The following is an 11851-nucleotide window of genomic DNA, read 5'->3' on the forward strand; positions in this document are numbered from 1 at the left end:
TGCTGAATTAAACGCCAGGACCCATGAGGTTTCCTTCTGCACCTTTAACCTTTGCACAGAATGCTACGTAATGTTTTTTTTCGAGTTCACAGTGATGATATTACATGAAGGGCACAGGAGCACGTGCATCACCAGATCCAGCAAATGTGCGTTGTGATGGGGAAAAAAAAAGGGATCAGACTACATTAAGGCAAAAATATTATACAATGTGTCATGATAGATTATGATGGCTCCTCTTGGGTTTTGTTTTTAAAAACAATGTTCTCACAGTGGTTCTCAAAGTTTTTGTACTGACGATTTAGCTTTTTTTGATTTTTTGTACTCTCTAATGCGGCGTATGACGAGAGTTTATACCATTTACATCATGTAGTAATAAAATAGCATAATATAAAAGGAAAATGCAATTTAAATAAAATTACAGCAATTTTTTTGGTTGATACCTTTGTATTTGTACAAATAGTTTATACATATTTTTTAAATATATATTTCTAATATAATTTTTTTTTTTTAATTGAAAGAAAATCTGTTCCTGTGTGTACCACCCGTAGTACTCAAGAGAAAAATTGCTCTAGCAGGCCCACATTTCTGCAAATATTATATCTTTTCATGGGACAATACTGCAGAAATGTCACTTTGACTCCACATAGTAAAGTAGTCAGTGTACAGCTTGAATCGACTGCCCCCTCAAAATAACTCAAAATGCAGCCATTAATGTCTAAACCGCTGGCAACAAAAGTGAGTATGAAAATGAAAATGTCCAAATTTTGTCAGTCAAACCTCGGTTTTCATTAGTAATCCGTTCCTAAAAGTCTGACAAAAACAGAAGCAATTTTTTCCAAAAGTGTTAATTTAAATCTAATCAATCAGTTCCAGACACCCATAGATGAACAAAGAAAATACATTTTATAGAGAATAATTGTAGTTTTACATATAGAAGACAATGCGAAATACACGTACATTTATAATAAATTTAACATCACTTGACAGACTCTTGTTGGTGATAAAGAAGGAAATCGTTAATGCGGACTTCCTGTGCCACACCTACGCCACTTTTGTGCTGTGCTACGAGTTCTTTCTTGAACTCAATGGTGTTTTCTCACCAAGTGCTGGAACTCATAACTTTCTTTGGCCTCACGGTGGGTCGTTTAGCAGTCGCACTCAATAGAAACAATTTTAAAACACCCTAATAGATGACACAAAGTTTTGGATGAACACGCTGGGTGATGCCCACTCAACACGAAACAAACGAGATGCGTCAGATGCTTTGTTTGGGCACTCGAGTTTGGCAAATGGACTCGTTTGCTATGTGCAATGTTTGGCTGTACGAAAACCAAACTGTCCAAAAAGTAGGGCACACAAAAACCCAAGTTTGACTGTGGTATGGTTTTAATTTGAAGTTTCAGTAATCGCACTTTATCGCAGTCAATTGATTCCAAACCCGACCGTGATGCGTACATTTCTGCAAAGTAGGATTCCTTATTTCTAAATGGAATATTTTCGTAGTTAGAACATTGAAAACCTGTTTACAACCTTCTTAGTACGTTTTTTTTTTAAACGTGAGAGCCCTCTAGACATGACATAACACCCCATAGTCACCTTTACACTCACATTACCCAATACAGCAGACATAATAAGACAAAATAAGACATAGCGTCCACTCACACGTTAGCATTAGGAGAGTTCCTTGTTGTTCCTTTTTTATCTTAGGCTATTGTCTCATCAATATAACATTGCTGACTACATATCATCACATTTTTGAACGCGTTTTCTGAATGCCTTATATTTGTATTTTAGCTCATTTAGCTGTTTTTATGCTTGAAAATGCTTAATTTAGGCAAAAAAAAATGCTTAAACTTTGCATAAATAAGCATATTTTTTTCGAGATAACGCAATGACTTTTGCAAGATAACGCAATGCTATTGAAACCTTTGCTTTTGTTACGTTTGCGTTTAAAGTTCTAAATTATGTGAAGCTACGGTACCATGCACACTTCCGGTAACAGCTTGCCTCCACATAACAAAAATTGGTTGGAAATGAGTCATTTAATTTCCATCCTCAGCATTTTCGCATCCCTTCCTGCACAACAGTTGAGGTAGAAAGTGATATTATAACTACAGGAAAAAGTTTTCAATGATCGGTGACGGTTGCTCGGCTCGTCTTTTGGAAATAAAATGCTAACATCCGGTCCAAGCTAGTGTTGCTGGAAACATCTCTTTGAGTACCGGTACTCGAAAGGAAATACACTGATTAGCCATACATCGGATTCTTTCACTTGTGTGCACTGCTTGTCCTATAAGTAAATAGCGTCATGTCAGAAACTCAACAAATGGGCTGCTCTTAATTTGAAGAGTCAACATCCGCTACTATCTGACGTTGACGCAGCAGCATTTGTACCTCCTAAATGTTTTAGTATCTAACGCAAAGTGTCACCATTGAGGTTTGACAGCTGCTAATAACCACTGAATCTGAGAAATGATGCCGTTTACAGCATGACTCATTAATTAATATATTTTTGAAAAACCGTGATCGAGTGAAGCCGCGAAATTTGAAGCGTGATGTGACGAGGCACCACTGTAATATGTTTGTTTGCATATTTGGCAGAATCACATGCTGGTTGTTTTATTTCAAATGTGCTGTGGTGGTTCACTTATAATCACACCACTGCACAGTGATGATCATTCTTGTGAGCCGACTTCTCTCAACTAATTCATGAATCTTAAGCACATATCCGAATGTCACACTCCAAAGGTGTAAAAAACTGATTGAAATGCCAAACACTTTCCTCCTGCAGTGACTGGAGCACGCCGACGCTCAAAAGTGAGTGCATCAATCTTTCATGGCGTTTCCTATTTGATGGAGTGATGCTGCTGACCCCGCTTGCAACCCTTAACTGGTCTCCAGCTGGTCATCTCGGACCCTCGGCGTGTGGCGGTAGGCACTAATGAGGCTGCGACGACGGTGGCTAAAAAAAGCCGCCGGGTGAGTAGCCGGCCACTCTGCGAGCAGCACTCAGGTCGGTAAGCAGACGGCTTTTGCGTCCAATTAGCTTCATTTAAGTCTGCTTTTTTGTCCAACTTGGTTCCTGCTCCAGAAGGTTGAGGAACCAAAAAGTTGGATGGATAACATACAGCAAAGAAAGCTAATGATAATTATCGACACGTTCTAATTAAAAACAACTGAAATTACATTCATACTTACTGCTCTTAAGTGCACATGTTGATGTTTTATTCATAGCATGAGTCTGATTTATTAAAGATGGCTTCCAACAGGGCTCCTAATCCACTGAATGGCAGTATGGCCGCTTTGCTTTCTATGCTGTATGTGTACTGTGGAAATAATCAATGCACTTCCTAATAACGGCACAAATATATACAGTATGGAAAGCAATACATATACAGTAGTGTGATAGTTTTACACAACTCTTTACAGTACAGAGACAAAACTATGAAATAAATTTAAAAAAGGACTTTAAGCTTCATGATCATTTTTTTGTCCGAGGAAAGCTTTTATTTATTTTATCACTTTAAGCCAATATTTATTTATTTATTCATATACTGTATGTACAGATTGGCAGGCTGTGTTGCGTCCATTAACGTCTTTTTCCCCCAGCGATGTTTATTTTATATTTAATACAGAGCAGTGATATAATTGCAAAAATAAAAATACCGTAATCCCTCCTTTTTGGCTCCAGGCCCGTCCATGATGAGTGATTTTCCGCTAAGTAGGATTCCTAAGCCATTTAAGACATGAATAAAACTCATGTGTGTCGCAGTAAATGGGTTCCAATGCTAGTAGGGGAGCAGAATTGGTGGCGGACAAGAAGTGACGTTAAGGGTTCAAAGTTGAGTTTTAGCTTGTCGTGGGTTATGGCCGCAACAGTAGCCCGTCTTATTATCATGATAAAGTTATTATTATTGTGCCTGTTGTGAGATCGTTTCAACCTGCAACAAAAGCCTGTTCCGGCGATCAAGTCTGGTGATTGTCTCACTGAACAATTACTGACACCTAGTGACCAGTGTAGAATACTGCATTCACAATTTGAATGTGCTGTGTATTTGTATTTTAGCTCATTTAGCCATTTTTAATGCTTGAAAATGCTGAGTTTAGGCAGAAAAATGTGCTTAAATATGCATTTTTTTTTCTAATAATAGGTCTTATTCAACCACAAAACAGCATAATTTATTAATATATGTTTGAAAAATCGTGAGAGTGAATCCGCCTAATTCAAACCGCGCTGTGGCAATTAAGGGACGACAGTAATATACAAGTAATAATAATAAAACATATTTGAATAATAATTTTAAAAAACAATGTCATAAAAAATGTGTGTCCTTATGTGCCGTATTTTAAAAGTGATTGTTTTAGTTCCAAGTCATTCACTTCCCGTTTTTTTCGGTGCCCACAAGTGATCAGGCAGACGTGGCGTAACCAGGAACAATAAGTAGGAGTACTACTGTTGCTCTAAATCAGTGCTTCTCAATTATTTTGTCACGCCCCACCCCTATTTGAAATACTGTTGAGAGGCTGATATCTATTTATCTGTACTCTACAGAGTGAACTCGAAACCGAAAACAGGAAAATTCAACAAAATGGGAGAGCTGTGAAGCACAAACATATAACTGTTATAACATAGAACTATTCGAGAAGCACTTAGTAGTACCTTGCAGATGAAAAATGTATTTGTTATGTTTTATAAGGATTAACAAATGGGATTTTGTCACACTTGACGGGTCTTTTACGCTAATCTAACGCTCTACCTTGGCGAATTCGCAATGTGAGGCGGTGCAACATTTAATTATGCATCTGTCTTTAACAAAGGCCACCCATGGAAGGCTGGGGCACAGCTGCTGAACACACTTTCACCTCGAGAGAGCGCGACAATACCGAGCGCCACTTAAGTGCTATTAACAGCCCCACTTGTGCACGTAATTTACTTTGCATCAGAAAGTAACCGTGCTTTCGGGGGGGTGGCCGCCCCACTACTAATAAACCACAATCACTACCGAGGCAAAAATAGAAAGCCAATTCAATCCAGTCGCCAATCTTATTGTGTGTGAGTCATGTGTTACTTTTGTGTCTGGATGACGCGGGCGGATGCGTGGGCGACATCTGGGTGTGTGGAGTGGGTGATTAGGGCATGCCCCCCCCACTCCCTTTGTCATTCGCTCAACTTAAATCAGATGGCTGTTGCTACGATACAAAATGGGAGATGACAATCAAACTAACACACTGCACTGACATGTATTACCTATGACTGCATGACAGCATGTCATGTTGTCACAAGCTTCATGCAGACTTTGAGAGCTGCCTGGTCGGATCAATGGAGCACTCTGCTCTGGTATTTCCTTTGCCTTTTTTTTCCAAAGTGGAAGGTTACTCAGCCTGGAAATGTGAGTCACTACCTGGTGCCAAGATATTTCACATTTTCACTTAATCTCGCAGCTTGTCCTTCTGTTTCATTTCCTAACATTTCGTTTCTTGTTTGGGCTGGAAATGTATAAGCAATGTTAGGACCCAAGAGCTAAGATATTTCTTTTCGCAACCCAGGAGGGTAAATGCTGCATTCAAGACCTTTAACTGTGGAAGGATTTGCAGTCCGACAGCTGCTGGAATGATTTGTCTTCGCTTAGCTTTGCTTTTGCGCTGCGGTTGTGCAGAATTGGGTGAAACAAAGCAACAGTGAAGCACATCAGCAAATACTACGGGCCAAATAAATCAAAAATACATATAATCACTGTACAGTGTGCCTGGAAGCGCACAAGGAAACGTCGTAAGAGTAAATAAAGTCATGCAATGGACACAGGTGGGGCAAAACTAATCGAGGAAGGTAATCAGCTCTGGTAGTGGTAAGTGACCCACGAGTGGGATAATCAACACAGCGGCAGTGACGCAATAAAAAGGTAGAGCAACTAAAGTAAGGCAAGTGACACTTGTAAGGTAAAGCTATCGACACAGGTGATTGGGTAAGTGACATAGGTAGAGCAATTAAAACAAGTGCGAAAAATCAGCGTGGGTAAGGTAATCGACACAGGTGCGGTAAAAACCACTGGTAGAGAAAGGGAAACAGGTGGACCGTAAGCACAGGTAAGGCAATTGGAACATGTGGGAGTGATCATGACACCGAGGCAAGGCGATCGACACGAGTGAGGTAATCAACACATACAGAGCAACTGAAACAGGTGGGAAAATTAATTACTGTAGGTGATTCAGTTGAAAATGACGTGGTAATCAACACAAGTCGTGGCAAATGACAGGTGGGGGGCGGGGGACATCGCAGTCAACATACAGTCGCGGAGGAAAGTGAAACAGGTGGGGTAATCCGCAAAGATAGTGGTAAGTGACATCAACGTCAAAATCATCACAAGGGTCATCAACACAAGCAGACAAAGGCAGGAAAATCAACACAGGTCAATAAGGCGACTCAAGTGTGAAAACCATGGGTAGAACAATTGAAATAGGTGGGTAATCCTCGCAGGTAATGTGAAACGACACAGGGGCGTAATCCTAACAGGTAAAGCAATTGAAACTGCAGGGGTGATCAGGTCAGGTCATTTAACACACAATACAAAAGTGGTGCATCAGTCCATTAACTAAACCAGTCTCATCAGAGGAAAGTGTGCCGTCCTAGTCTATATTTAACCTGAACCTAATTTTGACAGGAAGTCTTATTAATGAAAGCCTCCACAGACAATGGTGTGGATGAAGTAGGCCAAGGACTCTCTCAGAAAATAGACTTTGGCTCACTTAGGGACAGCATCAATTGGGGAAACAAAAGAGGGAAAGGTATATTAACAATGATCTTTGAAATATGCGTTAGGCGCAGTAGATTATCTCTAATTTGGAAAGGGAACAGGTCATTTATTAAAGTGTAACTGGGAATTTATGTAACAGTGCCTCCTTGTGGCAACATCTCACACTGCATGGGGCGCAAATACGCCGTTAATTGACGCTGTTTCAAAACATCTGTCCAACTTTATTTACAAATCCTTACATGACAAAAAAAAAACCTTACAAGTGATACAATGCAGTGCTGGGTTCAACCCTACGAGGTAAAGACAAAAATCTGTGGAAAGGTTTTTTCCAACATAACGGAATTCATCTTGTCTTTCCAACAATAAGCAAGCGAATGACTGGAAAAAAGGAGACTTTTAAGAAGGACAAAGGTAACCCATTGTTTTTCAAAGCAAGAGATGCTAATTTTGCTCAATGGCAAATGTGATACATTGAGAATGGGAACCTAAAATGTTAGGCAACGAGGGGTGGACTGATTAAAATGAAAAGCCATGGCACAGTAGGGGGAGTAAAATCAGGCAACAGACGTGCGGTAAGGCGTCACTAGGAATATTCAAAGTCGCAACTTGCAGGTTACTGTACAAAATGATGTAAAACACACATACAGCTGACTTTTCTTCATGTCATAGGCTGGCACAAGCTTAAATCTGTTGCATACTATGTAACTCACACAGGCCGAAGATATCACACTCTTCAAATCTTAATATAGCTTGTGTTAACACGAGATGCAGTGCATGCCCGTAGTGTTGTCATTTTCAAGTATGGTACAGAACTGAATTTCCCAATTAAAAACCCTTCAACAAAATGCAAAAAGGCTCCTTTTCAAAGCTGGAGGGGTAAAAATGCTTCTTAAAGGGCCGTTTAGTCAGTCCTCAGATGAACCGGTCCATTCTGTACACACTGAAATGTAAAAAAAAGATAAATATATTATGTGATACAGTTCACATGTGTTTTCTGTTTCTAAGTCTGGCAGGCCACTACTGCACTGAGGTCTGAGGAGCAAGGTTGTGGTCCATGATAGTTCATGGGAAAGGCCTAAAAATAACCAGAAAGAGAGAAGGAGAAAGAACCACTAAGTATGTGGACAATGTTAGTTTGTATAACACGTGGATGAAAACATGCCTAATGACTTACATGGGGTAGTAAGGTGAGGATGAACGTGGGAAGGCAGGCTACTTCCGCTTCACGGACAAGGTGTCTTCTTCCTTTAGGACAAACTTTTTCCTCAGAGCTTCTGAGATCAGAGAGGCGGAGTCCTCCTCTCTCAGCGATGTGCAGCCTCTGTTGTACCTGACATGCATGAAAACAAGCTGAGAGTGATGAATGGTGAACTCCATTTGGAAGCCTACTAAATGTCAGGGGAAAAACGGGGAGAAAACAATAGCTACAGAACAGGAAATGGCAGTGAAAGTGGCACACACATCTTGGTCTTGGCTGCTCAATGCAAAATGGCTGAAGTGACCAAGTCCATAATAAAAATAAAGTGTACACCTCAAAGTCAGCTGTTTTTGAGTGTTAATGTAAAAAGATGCTCAGTTTCCACTTCTTAAATGCAACGCATATGTCAGGTGTCATGAAAGGGTGTCGTTGTTTAATTACACAGTGGTTAACTTATTTTTAAACTTGAGTAAAGGATGTTATGTTAATTTAAAACATTTTCTACAGTGTATTAATGTTTTATAATGGCGACAGTTTGACAGAGTACAGGTGGGCCTCGGTTTACGGTGTTCCGAGTTTCGCCGTTGTGTGGTTACGTGCTCAGTCATTCTTTATTAATATTGTGCAAAAAGAAAAGGAAAACCCGTAACGCGTGAGCGGTGGAGTAATACGTAGGCGGATGAATACATTGGTGGACTGGCGGAGTAACACGTAGTCGTGTGACTACACTGAGAGGAAGGCTAATTTCTTTTTAGTTAACCATTGAAATTTAATCTTCATTGTGACTCCCGCGGAAGTGAAGCAGACTCGTCTGGTGGCAGCGTGTGAAAGTGAAAGTCAAATTAGAAATCGTAAGACGCTCAGTGGAGAAACCATCTTTGACTGCATGCCAAGTCCGAGCTGCTGAAACGCAGCGACAATCATTAAGTTTATAGATGGTATTGTTGAACACGTGAAAGGATCTGCTCCTATGAAATGGACAGTGATGACAGCATAAGCAGTGTCGTGCTCTCAGTATTGACACAATAAGTGTGTCTCTTAGTCCATGTAACACCATCCAGTGTGCAAGACAACCGCACGGATAAAAGGAATTCTTTTTTTTATGAGTCTTTCATTTAATACTTTTATTTAGTGTCTTTTACTTTATTTGGTATGTCCTTCATGTGTCCTGCGTATAGTGTGAGCGACTTAGGAGTTAATTTCGGAATACCTGAGGTATAAGATCCGACTTACACCAATGTAAACGAGCGTTGAAGGTATCGGAATAGAGCTGCAAATGCACTAAAAAGCGTGTACCTGTCCTTGCTCATCTTCATGCGGTTCATGTCCTTCAGGATGTCCATCACATCTGCAAAGCTGGTGGACTTGGACAGCGACACCGTGTCCTCTTCCGCCTCGCGGTAGTCCATGCTGGGTCTGTCCAGGTCAAATGTCGCCGACGCCGTCATCGACACCGGCGGCATTGGGTCGGGGACGAGCTCTGACACCACGGAGACCATGTCCTTGTCCTCGTCTTCTTCTTCCTCCTCCTCTTCTTCGGTGACATCGCTGATGACAAAAGAGGCGGCGGCCGTGGCGGCTGGTTGGTACGGGGCGGTCTCGAAGGGCGCCATGGAGAAGCTCATGGTGGTGTCGTCGGGGGAAAGAAGGTCAGGGGTTAAAGGGTTGGAGCCTGGAAAGAACCAAGAATACAACAACCCACTGCTGGTTTGCACAACATTAGGTGCACTTGCACATTGTAAGAAGATCCAATACAAGAGCTGTAGATAAGATATCAGTTTTGAGAGGTATTTATTTACCAACAGGACTGCATATAAGAGGTATTAGTGATATTTAGCCCCCTCATGTACCTCTTGGTACGATGCAAAGCAGTTGTACGTCAATGCGAACTACAACCATAATACATAAACATATTGTTACAACACTTTATTTATACAAGCTTCTCCAGCAGTGGATCTTATTAGATGACTCCTGCCGTATCTAATAAAATGTTACAAACAAAATCTGTACCAGACACCCCATACTGTCTATACACGCATGTAAACAACCAAAGCCCAACTGAGGAGTAGATTAGCTTTAGCCACTGACCCACAAATTGATGCCAAGACACAACTTAGCATTAAAGGGCTCTAAGAGAATCAGCACGTTACACTTTCGCTATCAACATTCCTGACCATTACTGTATATTGAACTTACCAGTATCACCGGCCACAATCTTTGCGATCTGCGCTCGGAGCCTGCTCAGCTCATCCTGCAGGGCGGTGGTGCGGTTGAGCGCCGTCACACCAGGCTTCTTCAGCCCTTCCACTCGCTTGCCCTCACGGCGGAAGTTGGGCACGGATGAGTTCCTGTGGAGCACCAGTAGAGGCGTGGGCCTCCATTCGTGCTTAAGAGGGCGAGAATCACTCCTGGAAGGACAAGCGTGATTACACACAATTCTTTTAAAGTTGTGTCCTCCTACCTATGTGAGAAAGGCTCACTTTCACTGGTACGATCACCCCAATTCCCAATGTAGAAATTGTGTTGCAATTTGAGGGTGGACGGTTTCTTTACCGCACTCTGGCATACGTCTCCTCTTCATCCGCAACAATCCAAGCGATATCTGCTAAGGTGGGAACCATGGGCCCATCCATAGGGCGAAGAGACGGTAGACCTGGCAGTTCCTGATACATAACAGACTAAATTCATGTATCACATGGTATGAAACCATTTCATATTTGAACTATTTGGGAATAATACCTGAAAACATGCTCTTTGTGGAGGTCTAAGTGGAAGAGTTGAGCCTATTCTTCTCACAACACTCCGAGTGGACCCATGAGGCTTGTTCTGCCAGATCGGTATAACATCCTGTAACAAATGAAAGACAAATGCATAGACCTCTCCACGTAGTATAATCTGTGCATGCCAGCAAAATCATGTAAGAAAATTGCAGCGTTAATTGATAGCGTCTTAAAAAATGGACAGAATGCCATCTTACTGTGTCCGTTTCCATGGTGATGGCTCAGTTCAGGGGAGCACCACTGCTATGGTGCTGTAGTGGCTCAAGACTGAGCAGTTCACTGAACAGATGCCACGTTAATCTGACAAGTCACTCTTGGGATGTAAATTAGAGATTACACAGAGCATCTGCTGGGGAGACACAATACAAAGAAACTGGTCACATCACCGCTTCAGCCATCAACTTTAACAATTAATTTGATGAAATGGCTCAAACGAAAATAACGATGGTTTAATGTGAATAAACGACTTGGTTATTGAATTCTAACGCTTGATAAAACGAAAACAAAAATCAATTAAATTAGTTCCCAGTCAGTGCAATGAGACAAGTCAAGATAACCTTTTCGAGTCATGACGTCACCAACAGAAATTAAATACACTATGTCAATACGTTACTTCGAAGGCCGGCCAGATGAAGTACGAGATTATGCTTGCACTCAATCAATAGCGGCGGTGTGATGATTAGCACCGGCGGCTAACAGTATCAAATAAACACACAAGGCCAGGTGTTAGCTTAGGTAGCACCGAGTGTGACCCTCAAAACTGTTCAACACAATTCGCAGGGCGCTTCCTATAGACTTAAAGACACTAAAAGAAATAAAACAGTACAATTTACAGGAAGTACAACAATGGACGCGCTGATTTATACCATTGAAGGTATTTCTCCTCTTCGTCTTTCACTGTTGACGTTGTTTAGCGGAAACCGGAAACCGGTGACCTGTCTGGAGTTGAGTTTTGTATCACAGCGCCCCCAAAGTTTGAACTCAATGTTGCAGAATGCAGATGTACCAACATTAAGACCTTTTCCAAATTCCAAATTCCAACACACATTCAACACTTTAATGCAGGACTATTCCGCTAAATTGTCGGGCCACATTTTCATTATGATCTTTAAAAAATGTAT

At 41.2% G+C, this 11851-nt stretch overlaps 1 protein-coding gene across 3 annotated transcripts; it reads right to left on the bottom strand.

Annotated features, from left to right (window-relative positions):
- Window positions 1-6952: 6952 nt before the first annotated feature.
- Window positions 6953-11744, bottom strand: mtfr1l (mitochondrial fission regulator 1-like). 3 transcript variants are annotated; one of them, XM_054795519.1, is made up of 8 exons: window positions 11597-11744; window positions 10928-11079; window positions 10690-10797; window positions 10504-10613; window positions 10147-10358; window positions 9247-9622; window positions 7927-8082; window positions 6953-7692 (listed from the first exon to the last, which is right to left on the bottom strand). In XM_054795519.1, exons 2-7 carry the CDS (start codon window positions 10940-10942, stop codon window positions 7965-7967), a joined length of 939 nt encoding a protein of 312 aa, XP_054651494.1. In that variant the 5' UTR covers window positions 10943-11079; window positions 11597-11744; the 3' UTR covers window positions 6953-7692; window positions 7927-7964. The 3 variants fall into 3 exon arrangements, with proteins under 3 accessions (XP_054651494.1, XP_054651492.1, XP_054651493.1); XM_054795517.1 differs by having other exon boundaries at window positions 6953-7827; window positions 11597-11694; XM_054795518.1 differs by having other exon boundaries at window positions 6953-7827; window positions 10928-11076; window positions 11597-11687.
- Window positions 11745-11851: the final 107 nt, after the last annotated feature.

This window comes from Dunckerocampus dactyliophorus, chromosome 13 (assembly GCF_027744805.1).
Source record: "Dunckerocampus dactyliophorus isolate RoL2022-P2 chromosome 13, RoL_Ddac_1.1, whole genome shotgun sequence".
NCBI lineage: Eukaryota > Metazoa > Chordata > Actinopteri > Syngnathiformes > Syngnathidae > Dunckerocampus > Dunckerocampus dactyliophorus.